At 45.7% G+C, this 20,887-nt stretch overlaps 1 protein-coding gene across 3 annotated transcripts in view; it reads right to left on the reverse strand.

Annotated features, from left to right (window-relative positions):
• Positions 1-20,887, reverse strand: part of OPHN1 (oligophrenin 1) — a 130,597-nt gene that overhangs the window by 19,889 nt on the left and 89,821 nt on the right. For all 3 annotated transcript variants that reach the window (XM_080989790.1, XM_080989792.1, XM_080989791.1), the window contains 2 exons: positions 15,920-16,067; positions 3,484-3,798 (listed from right to left, as the gene is read on the reverse strand). In XM_080989790.1, coding sequence (XP_080845916.1) covers positions 3,484-3,798; positions 15,920-16,067 — 463 coding nt within the window. The remainder of the gene's footprint in view (positions 1-3,483; positions 3,799-15,919; positions 16,068-20,887) is intronic.

A 20,887-nucleotide genomic window follows, 5' to 3' on the forward strand; every position in this document is an offset into this window, starting at 1 on the left:
GAAATAAAAGGATGAAATGGAAACCAGTGTGCTGAATTTCCAGCACAGGTTTGAGAAATACTGAGTAAAGTTAAGAAGACTGTGAGTGAGGCTTCGTATGTCAAAGGGAGTCCCAGCTCAAAATGTCACCTGGGAACTTTTGAGAGAGAAAGTTCATAGTGGGACAGTGGTTTGGCTCCTCTTCAGTTCTTAACAAGCAAGAACATGTAATCTACAGGCCACAATCCTGCTTCTTAACCTTCCATCAAAAGAAAAATCACACTGTATCACAGAATAATAGGAATGTAGAGTTGAAATGGACCCCCCAGGGTCATCCACTGCAACCCCCTGCAATGCAGAAATCACAGCTGAAGAACCCCTGGCAGGTGTCTTTTAAACCCTGCAAGGAAGGAGCTATCAGGATTCAGTATACCACCCAGGAAGACATACCAATAAAATATATGGTGCAAGTTATTAAGCACTGTTCCACTTGAAACGGAAAATGCTAATAATCATGTCTCCATTGAGAACTCTTTCTTTTACCAGAAAAAAATACACTTGCACAATCCCCCACCATGTAAGGCAACACAAAAGTGATGTGGGATCTAACCAGTTTTTTTAAAAAAAACATAGTGTCATTAACATAACATAATTATAACAGTGCAATTATGTTGAGTCGTGAATTACCTGTAACACAAAATCTCACAGACCTTGCAACTAAGGAGATCATTTCATTTCGCCTGTATTTTTAATCTAATTTGCACCTCTTGGACTAATGCAAAACAGAACACAATTGCACTTCTCCTATTTTAAAATAAATATTAGCTTAATGCGGAAACTGGATGGAAGGGACTTAGATTCCATGTGAATCCAGTAAGAGATGATAAACAGCATGACCCGTCAAGCCCTGCTTGCAACTGCAGAACATGCTCCTCAAGCAACTTACTACAACAGTTTAATTCCATTTGATGTTGGGGGTCTGACAGCTGGCATTATGCCCTGAGTTCCTTATAATCCTTGGGTTCCTGTATCTGTGAAGGGTATGAGAGCAAGCTCACCAAACCAGCACCGTTGTCTGGTCAACAGTTGTAGCCAGGTAGTTAAGCATTATGTTCAGCATCCCAAAAGGATGAGCTGGGCTGCAAGAGCTACGACTAACGGATGGTGCCCTTTAGGCTAATGGATGAACCTTTCCTACATGCACACACGCGTGCACACACACACAAACATACACACATACACACACACCAGCTGTCAGGGAGGAGAGAACAAAAGCCAGCATAGTTTATGTGAGCTAAGCTGGAGAAACATAGACCTGCTTGCTCCGTGCTGGATCCAAAGCTGCGACTAATGGAAAGGAAAGATCTGTTGGGGTGTTAATGCTGAGAGCCGTTCCATCTTAGGCTCAGGTTGCAAATATGTGTAAATAAAACTGCATATCCATCACTGTTTCCGCTAACCCACATTCCAAGGAAACTCTGAGAAAGCACCTGGGACTCCTGGAATCTCTCATAACTCAGAGAGTAGGTGGCATGTAACCCATTTTTATTAATTTTAACACAATAAAATATGCAAAAGCCAGCAACAAGAGGTAAAGAGGAAACATAGCAAAAGTTCCTTTGCTGTGTACAGATTGCAATAGTCAGAAAAAGCAGGAATAAATAATAAAAGTTACTTGGAAAGAGGAACGTATTTCAGGGCCACTCATCTCTCACTCTGGTAGCCAAGCAACCAACTGGGGGCTTTTTTTCTTTTTTAAAATGCCACTGACATTGTGCCCTCAACACTTTCTGCAATTCTGCTCCAGGGAGGAAAAAGGTCCTGTAAAGGTCCATAACAGGAGATTGCCATTAAGTCCAGCCACCTCTCAGTTGCTTACAAACATCTGCAGCTGCAACTTGGTCACAGTAACCCCAAAAGCTTGGTTAGCAAGTTCTGCACAACATTATTATTATTATTTATTGAATTTATATACCACCCTATACCCAGAGGTCTCAGGACGGTTCACAGAATAAAATCAAAATATAAAGCCACAAAACACATAATCAAAATAAAAAAACCCAATAACACCCCCCCAAAAAAACCCACATTTTAAAAGGGCATAGGATGTCAATCAAAGCAACCAAAGCCCTAGTTAAAAAGGAACGTTTTTGCCCGGCACCTAAAGGTGTATAATGAAGGCACCAGGCAAACTTCCCTGGGGGAGAGCATTCCACAGACAGGGAGCCACTGCAGAGAAGCCCTGTTCTCGTGTTGTCACCCTCTGGACCTCTCAAGGAGGAGGCACATGAAGAAGGGCCTCAGAAGATGATCTCAGGGTCCAGGTAGGTTCATATGGAAAGAGGCGGTCCTTGAGGCATTGCAGTCCTGAGAATAAGTTTCTTCCAAAAGTGCCTGGATCTGGTCTGTGACCACTCGCTCCAGAAACTTGCTCAGGAAAGGGAAATTAGCAACTGGCCGGTAGTTAGTTAGGTTTTCCAAATCCAGAGAAGGTTTCTTAAGGAGTGGTTTTGCCTCCTTCAAACAGACAGGGACCACCCCTTCTCGTAAAGAGGCACTGATCACCTCCCTGGCCCAGGCAGCTGTCCCCTCCCTGCTGGATTTTATCAGCCAAGAGGGTCAAGGGTCTAGAGCGCAAGTGGTCGCCCTGACTGATCCAAGCACCTTTTCCACATCCTCGAGCCTTACTAATTGAGATTCATCCAACACAACAGGACTAGACTGTGCTCTAGACACCCCATGAGAGTCATCTGCTATAACAGCAGAGTCAAGGTCTTGGTGGATACAAGCAATTTGCAAACGAATCATAGCAAGCTACCATTGGTTCTATCACCTCCTTTGGGCCAGCCTGTAAAGGGCCCCGTACAACCCAGAAAAGCTCTGCTGGATGACATGTTGAGGATGCAATGGAGGCAGCAAAGGATGCCTTCTTCGCTGTCTTCACTGCCGCTAGGTAGGCTTGATAATGAGCCCTTACCAGTGTTCGGTTGCATTCATTCAGATCTTTCCTCCACTTGCGTCCAAGTCATCCCACAGCTTGTTTCCCTAAGCTCTGGAGTATACCACTGGAACAAAAACGCTTTGTGTGAGTCTGCCCTTGGGCCTGATCCAGAAGCTGCAGTTAGTGCAAAATGCTGCAGCACAATTGTTGGCAGGAGTGAGACCCTATCAGCCTATAGCACCTCTGCACAGAGACCTGCCCATTTGCAACCATGCCAAGTTTAAGGTGTTAGGATACAAAGCAACGTGGGACCAGTCTACCTGCCAGGTTACCTTACCTCATGCATGCCCACTTGAGCACTTCAACAGGAGGCATTGCCACTGCTATAGGTGAAACATAATACCGGTTCCAAATTTGTAAGAAATAATTTTGTGTGTGTGTGTGTGTGTGTGTGTGTGTGTAAGCATCTACGCTCTGGAACTGCCTTCCTGTTGACATCAAGAAGGTACATTCACTTCTGCAGTAGAAGAAGACGACAGGTGACAAAGAACACGTGGACTCACCTTCCTTGCAGACTGGCCCTAGTCTGGGAGCAGGCCTCTTAGCATGCAGTGTGGAGGCCTTCACGGACTCCGTCACAGGCATGACGCCATTCGCCGCTTTGCTGGGGAGCTTCTGCCCGCTGTCCTGGAGCCTGGAGACCAGTCTCCCCACATCCACATCTGCACACTGCTCCGACCTGCTTTCTGCGCTGGGCCTCCTGGTATCAGCCTCCCCTGGCCTCTGCAACGGCAGTCTGCTGCGCTGGAGTGGCCTGGGGGCCTCTGTGCAGCCAGGAAGCATTGTGCCGTTGGGGGTGTGGAAGCAGCCATCCTCTGCTAAAGGGGAACCAAACAATAACCACATTTATTCAACTTGTTTAAAGGATTTGTTTCGACAGACAAAAGCAATGTATCGGCATGTGATTTCTTGAGGGAGCGGTCATAGCTCAGTGGAATAGCATCTGCCTTGCAAGCAGAAGCTCCCAGGTTTCTGTTGGAATTCTGCCTGGGTCAGAGGAATGTGCCACAAGCGTAGGCACCGGCAGATATTCCTGTCGACCTCCCCGCGTCTCCCAACCTCTGCTGATAAGCAGGCGAGGTCCGGCGATTCTTCTCAGATGTATGAGAGGAACACACCGTTCTTCCTCTCTCCCCTTTGGTGTCCCCAGGGAGGGGAAAGAAGCAGACAGAAAACTATTTACATCATTTATTTCTGCCTCTTACATCAGTACAGAGAATCATGTCTGCACTCAACAACAGCAAGAAGAAAACTCATCCCAAGTACATCCAGTACGGGTCATATGACACACACACACTGAGCTAACATCCGGTGCTCAGTACAGAATGGACTGCCCCTTTGTTCCCATGGCAACAGTCACAAACATCCTGTCTGGCTTTCCAGCCACAAGCAGCTGGCTGAGCTGCTAGAGCCTTTGCTTGCTGCAGCATTGGTGCTTTATGGTAACATACTCCCCCTAAAGTATCAATGTGTGCTGCGAGCAAAGCGTCATCCAGAGAAGAAAACAAACAGTTGTTATATTTATAACATTCCCCTGTTGTTTCAGTTCCACCCTTGGAACTACCCGCCACTGGTTTAACCAATGTACCTCTCTGGTTGTGTGACTTCGCATTACCTCGGTTAACAACTCTCTGTTGTGCCTTTGTCTCTGACTCAGACACAGCTTCAATCTGTCCTTGGTCGTTTACAATAGCAACATATGCAAGGTTAGCAAACTCCTTTGAATACCTCTTGGGTGGTACACCCTTCGTTGCTCTCTCAGACCTGCGTATGAGGTTCTGATCCTCTGTGCTCACCGGTTCAACCTTTGAACTCTCTGGAGAACCAGTACTAAGCTTAATCAATGGTTCATCCTCCTCTTCTGAGGGTCTAGTCATTATGTGAGATTTCCTCTCAATGACTGTGACAACTGAGCTGTCTGAGCTATCGCTGTCATCATCAGTACTACTGAACTCAATAAGATCAAACTCATCATCATCATCATCTGAATTGTCACTTGTGGGAAATGTTTGTACTATCCGCTCTTGCTTTGGAGCACTCTCTAGGAACTTTGTGAGAATCACCTGACCAGATTCAGACAAAATTACTCTGTAGAGACCCTTTTCATAACCCACAAAAATGCCTCTGGCATTCTTTACACCACCTGGAGCTTCTGTTCTCACATGAGACCCGAAAACCTTAAAATAGGCAACAGAAGGTTTTCTATTGAACAGCTTCTCAAAAGGAGAACATCCCAACTCTGTTGAGACCTTTCTCAACCACACATGAAGATAGGACGCTAGCGATTCGGCCCAATATTCATGTGGCAAATGTGAACTCAGCAATTGCGCATTCATCCCCTTTTGCAATTCTTTGTTCACTTTTACACAGACCCCCCTGTTCCACGCTTCTTGTGAAACTGCCACTTTGTGGTCTATCCCTTTTCCATCCAGGAACTTCTGAAACTTCTGCAACAGAAAAATTTGCTTCTCATCTGTGAAAAGACAATCAATGTTAGCATCATGCATACTTTTAACCTTGTCACAAAACTCCTGAAACTTTTCTAAAGTTTCTTGCGGTTTCTCCATCATATAAACCCAAGAATAATTAGTGAAACAATCCACACACACAAGGTAATATTTTGCACCGCCTCTAGATGGTTCTAGAGGACCAATCACATCAGCATACACCCGCTGAAATGCTCTGTTGACCTTCTTCGTCTTAGTCACCTTCCTGGTGCTCACACTGGTCACACTGGTCACACCTGCAAGAGAGATTTCGTTAGAAACAGAGGAATTACATTTCATGTAATCACTTTGATCAAAAGTCAACAAATACAGTCCATCTTTCTCTTTGGCAGTAAGAAACAGTTCTCCATCTTTGTAGATCTTGCAGCTTTTAGCATCATAGGACAGTTTCAGTCCTTTCTTTGCAATCTGCGACACGCTCAGCAGATTAAATCTCAGTTCTGGAACCAGGTAAACATTGCTTATAGTCAAGTTCAGACTCTCAAGATACACAGTCCCAATTCCAGTTGCTTCCAGCTCTTGACCGTTGGCCTGTTTCACAGTGAAGCTTTGCTTCCTCAACGTCGAAAACAGTCCTCTGTGTGGGCACATGTGAACCGTTGCGCCCGTGTCAATTATGAACGAGTTCCCAACATCTGGCGTGGTTCCTTTCGCCATCATAGCCTTTGCAGGTTTCACCTGGCACTTGGTACGGCTTTTTCCTGACGCCTCAGGCTTCGTAGAGCTGCTCTTTGCTCCTCTTGACCGGCGCGGCTTCTTACAGTTTCGCTGTAGATGCCCAGTCTGTCCACAATTGTAGCATCGGACAGCACTCAATGCTACACCATGCTCTCCAGTAGCATCAGCAGTGGGGGAATTAGAACTCTGTTCTTCCCTCCCCCTGTCTTTTTCTTCCAGTGCAGCAAGTCTGTCGTGTTCATTCAGGACCACAGCACAAACTCTCTCCGCGGTCAGCTGCGCGGCCGGTAGGGAACCAAGCTGACTGGCAACAACCTTGTAGGTGCGGCTAAGGCTGTTTATCATCATGAAGCAAAACACTTCCTCCTGAAGACGAAAATTGCGTTCCACCATCTGTTGACGCAGAAACTTCATTTCTGTCAGGTGCGCTTGAACATCTCCATCAGGCGCAAGTCTCAGATTGGTCAATTTCTCAAAATACAGCAACGCTGAAGAACCAGCATCTCTCTGATGCGTTGTACGCAGCGTGTCCCATACTTCTTTCGCATTTTCTAAATGCTGAACATGCACCAACTGATCATCTGAGACACACAGAATTATAGCAGTCCTGGCCCTTACATTCCGTGATTCCCAACCTCTGGTTGGTGCTGCAGGGATGGGGTTTTCAATTACATCAAAAAGCCTCTGATTCTGCAGCAGGGCCTTCATCTTTACAGACCAAGATGAATAATTGTCATTGGTTAAGGGAGGTGGGCAAGGCAAAGCTCCTTTCTTGGCATCCATCTTGAAGCCAAGCCTCTTCAGCTTTCCAGCCCACACTCTCAAACAAACTGTAAAATCCAACAGTTGTTTTTTCCTTTCTCACGCAGCAAAACTGCAAGTTGTTTGTGCTTTTTGCACCTGGCAGCTAAACTCAGGCTGCTATTGAAAAGTCCCTTCCAAGAGCTCGTAAACTTGTAGCCAAAACATTCTCTGGTTTTGTTTCGCTTTCCCAGGCTCACACTCAGAGTCCAGCCCCTTTGCCAGTAACTTCCCAGGACCGTTACCTAGCAACAATGCATTTCAAGAGGACATCTTATCTACCACAAAAATTTGTGGAATGCAGGCTTCAGCCTCCAAGCTGCAGGCCTCTTCCTCCGGAGCTCTTGTTTTCTTTGAAACGCAGCTCCGTGAACCAGGGAATTAATCTTCCTGCGTTCACACTTTTAGCCCGAAATGCAGCATACCTTGAACTTTGTTGCTCTGGAAAACACCTCTTCTTTCCACCAGCTGTCTGTGGAGCCTCTGGCATCTTTCAGACGCTTCTCTTCCTCCTTGGAGCAGAGGAGGACAATCCACCAGCCTCTCATTCAGATGTCCGATGAATCGCAACCATCCGAAGGCTGCCACTGTTGGAATTCTGCCTGGGTCAGAGGAATGTGCCACAAGCGTAGGCACCGGCAGATATTCCTGTCGACCTCCCCGCGTCTCCCAACCTCTGCTGATAAGCAGGCGAGGTCCGGCGATTCTTCTCAGATGTATGAGAGGAACACACCGTTCTTCCTCTCTCCCCTTTGGTGTCCCCAGGGAGGGGAAAGAAGCAGACAGAAAACTATTTACATCATTTATTTCTGCCTCTTACATCAGTACAGAGAATCATGTCTGCACTCAACAACAGCAAGAAGAAAACTCATCCCAAGTACATCCAGTACGGGTCATATGACACACACACACTGAGCTAACATCCGGTGCTCAGTACAGAATGGACTGCCCCTTTGTTCCCATGGCAACAGTCACAAACATCCTGTCTGGCTTTCCAGCCACAAGCAGCTGGCTGAGCTGCTAGAGCCTTTGCTTGCTGCAGCATTGGTGCTTTATGGTAACAGTTTCAACCCCTATGGCATTGCCAGGTAGGGCATAAATCCTGGATAGCTGCTGCCAGTCAGTGTAGACAACGCTGAGCAGGATGGGCCCATTGGTCTGACTATGCAAATCAGCCCTTGACTCAGAACCATGAAGACTGGACTATTACTTTATTTTTAGTGGATGAGCTGTAGCCCAGTGGCATCTCCAAGGTAGGCTGGGAGAGACACATCCCACCAACAACTGAAAACCAAAGGTGGTGCTGCCAGTCAGTGTAAACAACATTGACTGAGGTGCACCCAATGGCCTGACTCAGTATAGGGTAGCTTCCTATGTTGAGTGTCACTGTGCTGTATTCACATTGTGTGTCTGTTGTTTTTCAGGATTACAATACAAGAGCAATAAATTCCACAACAGGCAAAAGGCAAATATATATTATGTGTCTTAATTAGAATGCTAAACTCATTTAATTGATTCTACCAGAAATTCATACGGGCAAGAGCAAAGTGTAACAGAGAACATTGTCTTGGAACTTTGTGTTCTGATGATGTGTAAACAAGCTTCGGCCTTCAAGAAATCCATTTGGGTCCCTTTTCTGCATTATTTATTTTATCACACGTTATGTTTTGCTAGGAATGCTATGACCCAGAAGAAGTACGCATGCAATCTGAAGAAGTGTGCATGCACACGAAAGCTTATACCCACAACAAACTTAGTTGGTCTCTAAGGTGCTACTGAGCAATTTTTAAATTTTTTTCAATAGGCACTGAAAGCTTAGAATTGGAAGCGTCTGTTTTTATTGCCTATATTGCTAGTTCTGTTGTGAGATGGGCTTGGGATAGTGAAAGGGTATTATTTCTTGGCTTTCCCCCTTCAAAAAATCTTTAAAACCTTTTTAAAAAAAAAATCACCAAGGAGACAGAGCTCTAGAATACTGCTGACCGAATCCTTAAAAAAAAGATTTTTAAAAAAAAATGATTTCCTTTAATTTTACATAGATGAATATAGCACAATGTATTTCATACACTTCCAATATCTGATGGGCTGGAATTCTCGGAGGAATAGCTGTACCATTTACATAGTGATAAAAGTGTGAAGAAACACTGTCTATGTCTGAGTAAGACTAGGGCTGATGTATGGAATGCCCAATGTTCATGTGACCTGGCATCTGTAAGACGGAATAAGTGGTTGAGACTACTGTCGAGTTAATGGAAAACTGTCTCCTTAAGTAGTAAGTTAAGAAGGTAATCTCTGATAAATGTATAGACATAATGTAATAATAATAATTTTATTATTTATATCCCACACATCTGGCTAAGTTTCCCCAGCCACTCTGGGCAACCGCCCATAATGTGTAATAACTGTGCAGGCTCTTAATGAAGCAAAATATAAAGTTATTTGTCTTAAGAGTGTTCAGGAAAACTATATATGATCAAATACCTTGGGAGGATTAGGAGGAAATAAAATATCATTCTCCTGGGACATTTTGCTTTATAGATTTCGGTCTCTGTTTATTTGCAAAGTCCTACCTGGAGAAACGACTTGGTGGCATGGGAGATTTCCCACAACAAAAGGAAGCCACACGATTTATCAAATCTGTCTCCCTTTCATTTTGCCTTCTACAGTGCGCTTGTGCTGCATCCAATGGATGGACAACGCTATGTCCCACATTTTGCTATGCCACCCGTCTTTTGTAGGAGGAGAGACCCCTTTTCAGTGATCCTCAAGTTCTGCAGCCAAAATCAAGGGTGGCAGCTGTTTACATTGTATACTTTGGTTATTATCCCTTCTGATGAAGAGCACAGCTAAGGAAGGGTTCATATGAGCTAGGTGACTGGTAATGACCCCTACCACGAGGAAGACCACTTCCCCAAATGGTTGCATAACAGGGCAGCTCCAACACCATGATCTTAAAGAATCACAGCCCCTCCGCCACAAGAGTGAGCTTTCGTTTGTTACATAGGATAGTCTAAGTGTCCTGAAGGCCTCTCTATTGACCACATGGCACAGACAGTGAGGTATTATCAACTGAGCACAGGGACCAGAGGTAGAGATCAAAGGGAAGGGGGTCTCTGACATAATGTAGTTCCTGAGTGGTTTAGGGCTTTATAAACCAAAATAAAGGCCCAGCAGCACATGGGTCTTGAGTGCATCGCATGATGAAGAAAAGTTGCCCTACGTACCAACAAGCTTAAGAGATAGACACATGCCATTTCCAAGTTGCAGAAAACATCTGGCGGAAATCACGGCCGTGCGTTCTCAACTGAGTCCAGAAAGTCAAGCCCACAGTGACAAGGGAGGAGTGAACAAGGGGGTGGAGCAACCCCCTAAGAGGAAATGTTACAGCATCGGGGACTTTTTCTTTTAGAGAAAAGATGACTAAGAAGCGACATGACAAAAGTTCATACAATAATGCATGGGGTGGGGAAAGTGGTTAAGGAAAAGCCCCTCTCCCCACCATAACACAAGATCTCGTGGAGATCTCATAAAGCTGAATGTTGGAAGGCTCAGGAAGAATAATGCATGGTGTTCCTATGGAACTGGCTCCCACAGAGAAGCAGTGATGGCCACCAACCTAGATGGCTTTAAAAAGTGGACTGGGCAAATTTGTGGAGAAGGAGAAAGTTATTAAATGCTATTAGCTACGATGACTATGCTCTGCCTCTGTAGTCAGTGCTTCTGAATCCCAGTTGCTGGAAATTAGAGGGGAGTTTGTCATGTGCTTGAATGCTGTTTGCAGGTTTCCCACAGGCACTTGGTTGGCCCCTGTGAGAACAGGATGTTGGACTAGATGGGACACTGGACTGACTCAGCAGGCTGTTCTTATAACGTTCCACGTAGAAGCTCCTAGCACTATTGCTAGCCTTCAATGTGATTCTTCTCCTTAATTCACAGGTGGCATTAAGTTTCAGCCTGGTTGGGCCTGATTTTCTCCAATGTGGAGATCATTTCTCAGTTACGCAGCTGACAATCTTCAGTTATTTATGAAGTGTGCTCCATGGGAATAAAACTTGGTGCCTTCACCATGGCTCAGAGATTGCATTTCAGGAGGAATTAATGGCTGTCACCACATTCTGGCCTGCTACATACAGTGTGTCCCTGGTCATGCTTAGCAAAAATGCAACCAGCAGTCTATGAAATGGGAGCAGCGAGTTTGGGAACTGGAGTGCCAAGACATCATATAACACATAATCTTTAGCTAAATGTTACTAGGGAAACACTGGAGGAGATGCAAGTTAAGTGACAGCTGCACAATTCTATGTAGTTTGGGCCACGGTTATATCACACTGGAACTCGTGGGCATCCAACAAAGCCGAATGTGGGAAGGTTCAGGGGCAGAGAAGAAAGAAGTACGTCTGCATGCTGCGCATAGTTAAAGTATGGAACTCACTCCCACAGGAGTATGGAAAACTCACTCCCACAAGAGGTAGCAATGGCAACCAAACTAAATGGCTTTAAAAGGGGACTGGATAAATTCACAGAGGAAAGGGCTATCGATGGCTACTAGCCATGATGGGGGCTATGCTCTGCCTCCATGGTTGGAGGTAGCAATGCTTCTGAACAGCAGTTGCTGGAAGCAGCAGAAGCAGCAGCAGCAGCAGCAGCAGCAGCAGGAGAGAGGGCTCTTGCGCTCACGTCTTGCTTGTGGGTTTCTCTTGGTTGGCCACCGGGTTATTGGTCTAATCCAGCAGGCCTTTCTTGTGTGCTTATCACAGCTTTGGCTTTTCTTAGGAAAAGAAAATATATAAATATACATATGCTTGGTCACTACTACATGGAGATAGGATAGGAAGCTGGACAATGAAGGAATAGATGTACTCCTTCAGCAAAACTGCATGGGACAGTCCTTACTGGACTAAATAACTTCAAACTGCTTGCAAAAATTCCTACGTGCGGAAAGCCAGTGTTATCATAAAAGAGTGTTCAACCAGAAAGCTTCTCCATGAAGATAGGTTTCTATGTGCAAGATTTTATTCCTCTACCTGAAGTCCATGAGAATTTTGTTGACTGTGTGGCTAATAAGAGCCTTTTGTTAATACACATTCAAATAGCGAGTAACTGCAATAATGAATTCTCCAAGTGCTTCATCAACCTTTCCAATAACATAATTTTTGCCTACTCGTTTTAGTTCTTGGCCTTCAGCTATGTGGTGCAACACTGCCATTGTACCATTAAATTTTAATTTTATTATTTGAGAGAGATGTTGTTTCCAAAAACATCCACATTGGTCCTTCTGCTGGGTCCCTCTTAACATATGGCAAAACTCAAATGGAGTTTTGTTGCCACATTCACAGGACTCTGTGATTGAAGGCTAAGATGTCATGCTTGAGTAGTCATCACCACCCATGGCCTGCCACCGCTCAATGGAAGAGCATCTGACTTGCAAGTGGAAGGTTCTAAGGTTCAATCCCCACTGGCATTCCCAGGTAGAGCTGGGGGAGTCTCCTGCCTGAAGTCCTAGAGAGCCATTGCTGCAGGTCATCGTAAAAAAATACTGAACAACATGGGCCAATGTCCTGACCCAGTATAATGCAGTTTTGGGACCAAGTATAGCAACCAACATTTCATGTTCAGTGGTGTTTCAGTTAACCAAAAATATCAGTGTTAACCCACACTTTGTAACCATGGTTAGGTTTGCAAACCATGGCTGGGTTCGGGGCTGACTTCTGATTAGCGAAAACGACAGTGCACATGAATCACACTTGGCTATGAAATGATAAGGGAAAGCAGAAAGGTCCATGCAAAAACTGTGGAGGGCACAGAATAGCCATTGTGGCTAGTAGCCATCAATAGCCCTCTCCTCCTCCATGAATTTGCCCAATCCTCTTTTAAAGCCATCCAAGTTGGTGGCTATCACTGCCTCCTGTGGCAGCGAGTTCCATAGTTCCAACTCCATGCTGCTTGAGGGAGGACTTTCTTTTACCTCTCCTGGATCCTACACAAAGCACTCCATAATATATCAGAGGGCAAGGTCCCTGTCCCGAGAGAATTCCAGTCTGGGGGAAAAAGATAGGAAAAAGGGAACAGAGGGGGCGGGGACCATAAAAGGGAGGTAGGGCCAAAGAAGGGTAAGAATATGCAGTCATTTCATGTGCATGTACTTGGGCTTGGTGACAGCAGGTTATGGGGACTCCTTGTTCTAAAAGGGATCAGCCGATGATATTTTGACAACAACCCTGAAATATGCAGCACCCACCCATGTGGGACAGAGGTCAGCAGGCTGCACCAGTGTCCTGGCAAACCCTGGAGCTACTTGCTGGCTTGATGGAACGTGATTTTTTTTGGGAATGTCTGCAACTGTTTTTAAAATGCATTTATTGCTGCTGTTGATGTTTTGCTGGACTGTGCTCCCCTTCTGGGAGGAAGGGTGGGGTGATCAACTGAATACATAACAAGGAGAAGAATTAACCAGTGCTCCCTTAACAGGCACGATGGCGCACCAAAGTTAAAAACAAAATTCAGAAAAGGGAGAAGAAAAGATGAGCTCGCCTTATCCGTCCCCACCAATACACTTTGCAAAATTGGCAGATAATAGGAGTACTCTGGTGGGGAGATAAGGCCTTGCCAAGATCCTCCAAAACCTTTCATTTGATGTAAAAAAGTGGGAGGGGGGACCCAAAGTGCACATCCATCTGTGACAAGAGGGCGGCCACTGGTGCTTTTTCAGGCTATGACTCATTCTATTGCTCTGAATCTCCCTGGGTTGCTGACCAATTAGGCTCTCACAGTGGTTTGCCCTCCGGGTGGCAAACTGATCAGTGATTTAGCAGAAGCACTAGACATTGTTTGTGCATGACGCACGCAGTGGCACAAAGTCGCAGTGCTTGTTAACAAGCCATCATGGCACTTTGGACCCATTTACTGAATGGAATCACTTTGCACCTCTGGATCTGCAAAGCCACTGATTCTTGGACAAAGCACACTTAACTGAGAGCTTAACTAATCAGCAAGATGCAAGGGAGAGGCACCTCCCAGTGTTTTCCCAGCCAGGATCCAAAGTGTTGCTGGGATTGACTTAAGGGGATCAAGCCTAATGTTGATTTAGAAAAGGGCAGCTGAAATGATCAATGGGATGAAGCGACTCCCCTATGAATAAAGTTTGCAGCACTTGGGGCTTTTCACTTTAGAGAAGAGGCAAGTAAGAGGTGGCATGATGGAAGTTTGTAGAGAAAAGTTCCCCTCTTCTCATAACGCAAACTCATGGACATCCGAAGAAACTGAATGCTGGAAGATTCAGGACAGCTAAAATAAAGCCCTTCTTCATGGAGCACAGTTAAATTATGTTACTGTCAGGAGCAAGCCAGCAGTAAATCACACCAACCAAGTTGGAGCCAACTCTTTATGAGCAAAAACAGGATTAGCACAGCAACTGTTCTTCAGTAGGTCTTGCCCCCATGAAGCAGAGACTGTGCCTCTGCTCTCTTCATGCCTCTCCTGTGAAACCAGTGGGGAGGGGAGCTTGCTGCAGGAGGAGGAGGATGTAGGGATATCGCGGAGTGGGGCAGTGGGGTCCGGAGGGAGCACACTTCCCCACCAGCAGGCAGCCACAATCTGCCTGCACGCGTGACCTTGGGGTGCAGGGAACCCCCCCCCCAGACAAGCCACAGCTGTCTGTACATCGTTCCACCCATGTCTGACCTTTTGCGGTCTCAGAAGTCAGCAGTGTCCTGTCTGTAACATTTTCCTTAGAGACCTTTTGTCTCCTTTCGTCATACACTGTGCAAGGGGGAAATGACGCTGTGGAAACAGGTGCCAAAATAACTTCGTACCACCCCACAATCTCGGGACGGAAGATGTGTAAAGGTCACAGCCCAAACATGGCTTGCATGTTTGTCTCAATAAAAGGAGGCTCCACAGGAATGGTGGTAGCTCACTCGCTTCAGACCACCTGTGCGCAGCTCACATGATGATCAATACCTGTCTTGGGCCTTCACTTCAGAGGAGACGCCCATGCCTCTTCAGCAGCCAGACTCATCTGTGCCGCTTGGCTTCCCTCCTCTCCTATTTCTGCACAGACTCTCCCGGCTCACTAAGCCCCACTACCTCTTCAGCTAAAGACTCCTCCCAGTCTTCTCATTCTTCTCCACCTGACCACTCATCATCGTCCCACCACCAATCCCCCAACTCTGAGCCTTCTTCCCTTGGAGGTTCCCCAGCTGCTTCTCTCTCCAATCCTCTCTGCGTTCAACCAGTCTGTAACAGTTACTCACTCCCAAAGGAGCCAGTGATGGCCACCAACTTGGATGGCTATAAAAGAGGGTTATAGAAATCCAGGGAGGAAAAGAGAGGGCTATCAATGGCTACTAACCGTGATGATCTGCCTCCACAGCCGGAAGCAGCAACGCATCTGAATCCCAGCTGCTGGAAATGTCAGGAGGGGAGTGTGCTTTTGTGCCAAAATCCTTTTCCCAGGGGGCATCTGAGAACAGGATGCTAGACTAGATGGGCCAATGGTCTGATCCAGCAGCCTCTTCTTAGGTTCTTATGTTTCAGAGCAGGAATTTCTTGTAGTTAATAGATTAATAGGCTAGACCCATTGGAGATTGTTTTTTCTTTTAAAAAATGATAGAAAACCACTAGCAAGTTAAAACAAAACCACAAAAGATATTTGCAGGTATTTGAGGCCTTGGTGGGCCCCAAGGAGATTTTTAAGGGCACTCCATCAAAGGTATATATGGGGGGCAGCTATAGTCTGTGTGGGGATAATGCTTCCTGATTCAGAGTATTATGGGATGTGTATGCATGCAATTTTTTTTACAGCAAATAGTGTGGGGTTTTTTTACCCTTGTGAAGCAGCAGCTGCTGTTGCTCTCTTTAAAAAATGAACAAGTGAGCTGGGTGCACACACAGAGCTCCAGTGCAGCCCCACATGAAAGGATGGGAAGCAGTTACCAGGATCAGCCCCACTCACCTTCACTGTCTTCCACGGAGCCTCCAAAGAAGACGGGCCTCTCCCGCAGAGGGCGCTTGGAGATGGTGATGGGTTTGTGCCGTCGAGTGGCTACCCGGGGAGGAGGCACTGGGGGTGCAGCATTGTCCTCAGGGGGGCCGGAATATATCTGAGGGGGGAGGCAGGAATATAGCAGATATTAATATTATGCAGCTTTAAGCAACTGGATGCATAAAAAACTGACTCCTTTTGGAATAAAACATTGCCAGGACCCATGAGCATTGTTCAGAACTTTACTTGAGGAACGTTCTTCAAAACAGAACAGAAAATATATAGTGATACATCCAAATAATTCTATACAGTATCATGAGCATGACCAGCACAGGCTCATGGAAAATTACTTCTTCCAGAAATTGAAACTGTCTCTCTCTCCTATTCCAGCCTGCATTACCCTGTGTACTGCATCTACCACCACCACTTTTGGACATGAACCTGCTGTAGGACTCAGCTGTACTCTATTTAGCAAGCCAGAAGCTCAATGAAGTCCTGCAGCAAAGGTCTCCCTATATCCTTTCCCCTTGTGGGCAGTGGGTTCAAGCCACCCAGTGACCATAGCTGGACCCCTGAGCACAGTCATGGGATACTGAGGAAGAAACACAGTGTGGTGTCAGGATTAGACTAGGACCTGGGAGACTGGAGTTTGAATCTCCACTCAGCCGGGAAGCCCACTGGGCCAGTCACTGCCACTGAGGAGAGGGAGAAAGATGCAAGACACCTTGAGCTCCTTGAAGAAACAAGGTAGGATATAAATGTGATGCAATAAAAAATAAAGGAAACAAAACAAAACACAAAACAGAAGGACTAGTAACCTGCATTCTGCTAAAGCTAGCAATAACTAATTCTTAACATCCGCCGGTTAATGGGGAGCCTCTTGAAAATGTCTTGGCCAGTCACAGACATGAATCTTCCTTGTCTGCACACACAGTAATTTACAGTCTATTTGATTGTGCCAACAGGAGGCAAAGGATCAACAAAAGTGACCACAGATGCAGCAGGAGGCTGGTGAAAAAATTGCTCAATTCTGCAGTAGTTTAGTTGTAGTTCATCTTAATTTGGCCTACTCCAATTTTCGCATGTAGTAGCTAATTTACATTTCCCTCCTCCAAGATTCATTCAGCGTGTGTAACGCGCCGTTCATTTCCCTTTTTGAGATTATTCAGCTTGTACCTTCCATAACCCAAAATAGATTCCCTACTGCATTTCTCAAAATGCATTCCTTTCCAGTTCTATAAACTCAACCCCAGTGCCCCCTACCCTATGACAAGCAATATTCTGAATAGGAGTTTGCCCAACCCACTAAGTAAGATAGCAGGCCATTTACACCCCCAGCGTGAGTCTGCCTCCGCCACCTCCGTGCCTCTTAGCATCCCACTAGGCTATCCCACCACCCACCTTAGTAGCCACTGGTTAGGACCCTCTCAGGCCTTGTTTGGTCACTACCCTCTCATTCATTTGAAGCGAATTAAAAAGTTCACTTTCAATTGCCACCTGTCCTGTTTCCAGAGATGCTTTAGATATGCCAAATCATGGGGGGGAAATTACAGTGAAGCAATTACTCCCAACCCAACCTTGGTTTGCCTTATTTGTTTTAATGTGATTGCCACACTACCACAGGAAGAGGTGCCAAAGTAATATAACACCATCCCTTGACACCCCTCCTGCCTCAACCCCATGGAGCACAAAGGTCTGCCAAAGTATTTAGTAGTGACAACAGACCATAAGCATTGGGGCTTTGTTGTAAAGACCAGCATCTGAGCCATAAAGAAACTGGGGGACCCCATTCTATAACACTAAGGGGACCTCATTTTTTATAGTTTTCCAGGCTGCAATGGGTACACACAAGCTGTTGACATGGAACTAGCTGCTCTGCAGCTTCCATCCAATTTGTCTCTCCCAGCTAACATAAAATACGTTCTATGGCTGGTGGCAGCTGGGCATCATCCCCAGGCATCTGCTTTCAGAATACCTAGGGAAGGGAAGCATTCTGAGAATGTGGTCCAAGTTTCTTGAGATCAGTCTTGCTCAACCTGGTGCCCCCAGGATATTTGGGGCCACAACTTCCAACATCAGGATGGGAGTTGTAGTCCAAAACATCCAAAGGGCATCAGGTTAAGATCTTCTGTCCTTTCCCCCACAGAATAAAGCAGCTGTTAATCTCTAGTGGACTCTGAAGCCCGTTGGCTGCATGGCAACAGCATTTTCTACAGCTTAGGAAACAGGAACAGCCAAATGTTCACCCGGTCTGGATGCCAAACAAATTTGGGGATTTGTGGCAAACCCCTCCTGCCACTCAAGAGAAAATGGCTGAAAAGCAGTTGCAATTAACAGAAATTAAGATAGCAGAGCAGGGCTTTCACAACGTCTTATCCTTGGTTCTTACACACCTAGGGGTCTGCCAGCAAGGCTGTGCATGTTGACTTCAAAATGACCTGCAACATTACAAACACTGTTGTATGAAGTGCTCCCCCCCCCCGGCATATTTATTTCTCATTTGCACCCCATTCTTCAGCCAAAAAGTCTCCCAGGGTGTTCTAAGTGCAATTTGTTAAAACAAGGATAAACTGTCCCCACAGGCTTAGAATATAAAACAAAAACCACAACTTGCAAGGGAAAAGGGAGGGAAGAGGAAAATAATCCAGTCCTTGAACAGTTGTTTGTAGAATGCCCAGCTAGCACAGCTGAGGGCCGGGAGATGCCAGGCAGAGCTGGTCTCTCAGTAAACCTGACAAGAGCGAGCCTCCTGCTTCCCGTTTCTGCCACTGAGGCAGCCTGAGGGAATGGCTGCCCCCCCCCCCCCAGGTGCCAGTTGAGGCGAGGAGGCCCAATGAGGCTGGCCTCACGAAGTCAATGGAGGGGAGTCCTGCTTAATAGCTCTCTCTCACTGCTTTGCCTTTCTGAAGAGGAATGCCTCCTACAATGCAATTGGTTACTTTTTTCTTATGCCGCATTACCAGAAGATTGGCAGCAACGGACAAAAGGTTGGTGACTTAATAAATCATGGCTAGTTCATTGGGCGTTCATTCTGCACGCCTCTCCTTCCTTTCCCTCAACAGCACTTTCATCTTGCTCTCTTTCAACCACACTTTCCCGTTGCGGCTGAAACATGGTACCCTGGTTTACTGCACAGTGTCAAAGCCTCTGTTACAAGCCGAGAGTGTGCGGGCCCTGCACTTCTGTCCTGATCCTCTGGCTTAACAAGTAATAATAGGCTTGGCGCTTCAGCCCCGACCTTTTTTAAGGTTCAGTTTCCTGTTGCATCCGAAGCAGGGGACTGTGGCTTTAACATAAGTACAGTTCGAAAACTACCGGCTTAGTGTTTTCAAACTCTTCTGCGAAAGAGAGCACCTCTATTTTCATTGCATGATCAAGAAAAAGAAACTTTTTGCCAGACTGGAACGCTTCCTCACCTTGCTGGAGGCTTATGGGAGCTCATTTGGGATCACCATTCCTCCTGCCTTCCCCTCCCCCCCAATGAAAAAAAGGCTGCAGCTTTGTGACTTTTTAGTTCAGAGAAAAGACAAGTACGAGGAGACATGACTGAAGTTTATAGAATTATGCAGTTCTCAATTCTTGCTTGTACCCGGGACTGTATATTCTCTGCAGTGAGCACACCATATTTCGGAGCACTATAGCTCTCGATTTAAAAGCCACAATCACAAACCTCTCCAAGAAGCTGTTCCTACCCCCCAGCTAGGTTCACACTATGTAATAAGGCAGTAAAAAGCACATTAATTTTTTTCATATGCGCAGGTGGTATTGACCTAATCTTTCAAGTTTGCAGATCAGGGTTTGTGTAATGCCAAGACTTGTTTCCAGGGGGATCAAGTTTTTAATTTAGCTGTAGCACTCAAGTTTAAAGCTGTCAAAGCAGTAATTACAACACACCAACCCAGTGAACAATTCCGCTGTCCTTTGAGACTTCACAATTCACCACATAAATAATATATCATGCCTGCTTGAAAACTCATTTGAAGTGTTTGCCTATGTGCGTACGGAAACATTTCCACTCCACACCCACCCAACCAACCCATTTTAAGACTCAAACCTAATAAAACATTACTAGCTTAACCTTATCGCTGCAGAAATTAAAGGCCAGGAAAGAAGACATCTTACTTTTAATTAAAAGACACCATTCCAGAGATTAGAAAAGGGGCTCGTTTTATATGGTTCCCCTCACCCCCCACTGCTGGCCAGAATCTCTTAAGAGAAGGTTTGGGGAGGAGGCTTGAAATAGTGGTTAAAACTTTGAGGGCTGAGAAATTTATTCATTTATGGTATTTATATCTCACCTTTTAGTCTAAGGAGTTCAAGGTGGCATACATGGTTCACCCCCCCCCCCCCAGTTAATTCCTACAATGACCCTGTGAGGTAGGTTAAACTAAGAGGCTGTGCCTGGCCCAAGGTCACACCCTGTGAGCTTCATGTCCAAGTGGGCATTTGAACCCTAGTCTCTCCCAGGTCCTAGTCCGATACTCTAACCACTACACAGCACAGGGACAGGTAGAAGAAAGGAGAAATTTATTGATGGTTAGAGCAATTTGACAGTGGAACCAATTACTTAAGAGGGCCAGGTTGTGTTCTAGACTTTGCATTTACTGAATCTAGACTGGGGAAGAAGACTTGGAGTGGCTTCAAGAAGCTCTCTAGTTTATGATTCAACATCTGGCATTTTGAAATCAAGGATTTGGAACTCTCTAAATTTTTAAATAAAATTCAAAATGCACCAGAAGTCTCTCTAAACCATAGTTTTGTTTCCAATCCCCCCTATTTGCCTCCAGTCTCCTTTGCTCCAGTTTCTTTCAAGAAGGACTCCCAGCACCAGAAAGGAAAATGGAGCAGCGACCAGCTGTTGGCTTCCTGGCTTGTGAGATGTTTCCGGAGAGCTTAAGTGCAGGTCTAAGATGTCTGCGTGAAGATTCAATTTTAAAC

This window comes from Podarcis pityusensis (genome assembly GCF_964106645.2).
Source record: "Podarcis pityusensis genome assembly, chromosome: Z".
Classification (NCBI taxonomy): Eukaryota; Metazoa; Chordata; class Lepidosauria; order Squamata; family Lacertidae; genus Podarcis; species Podarcis pityusensis.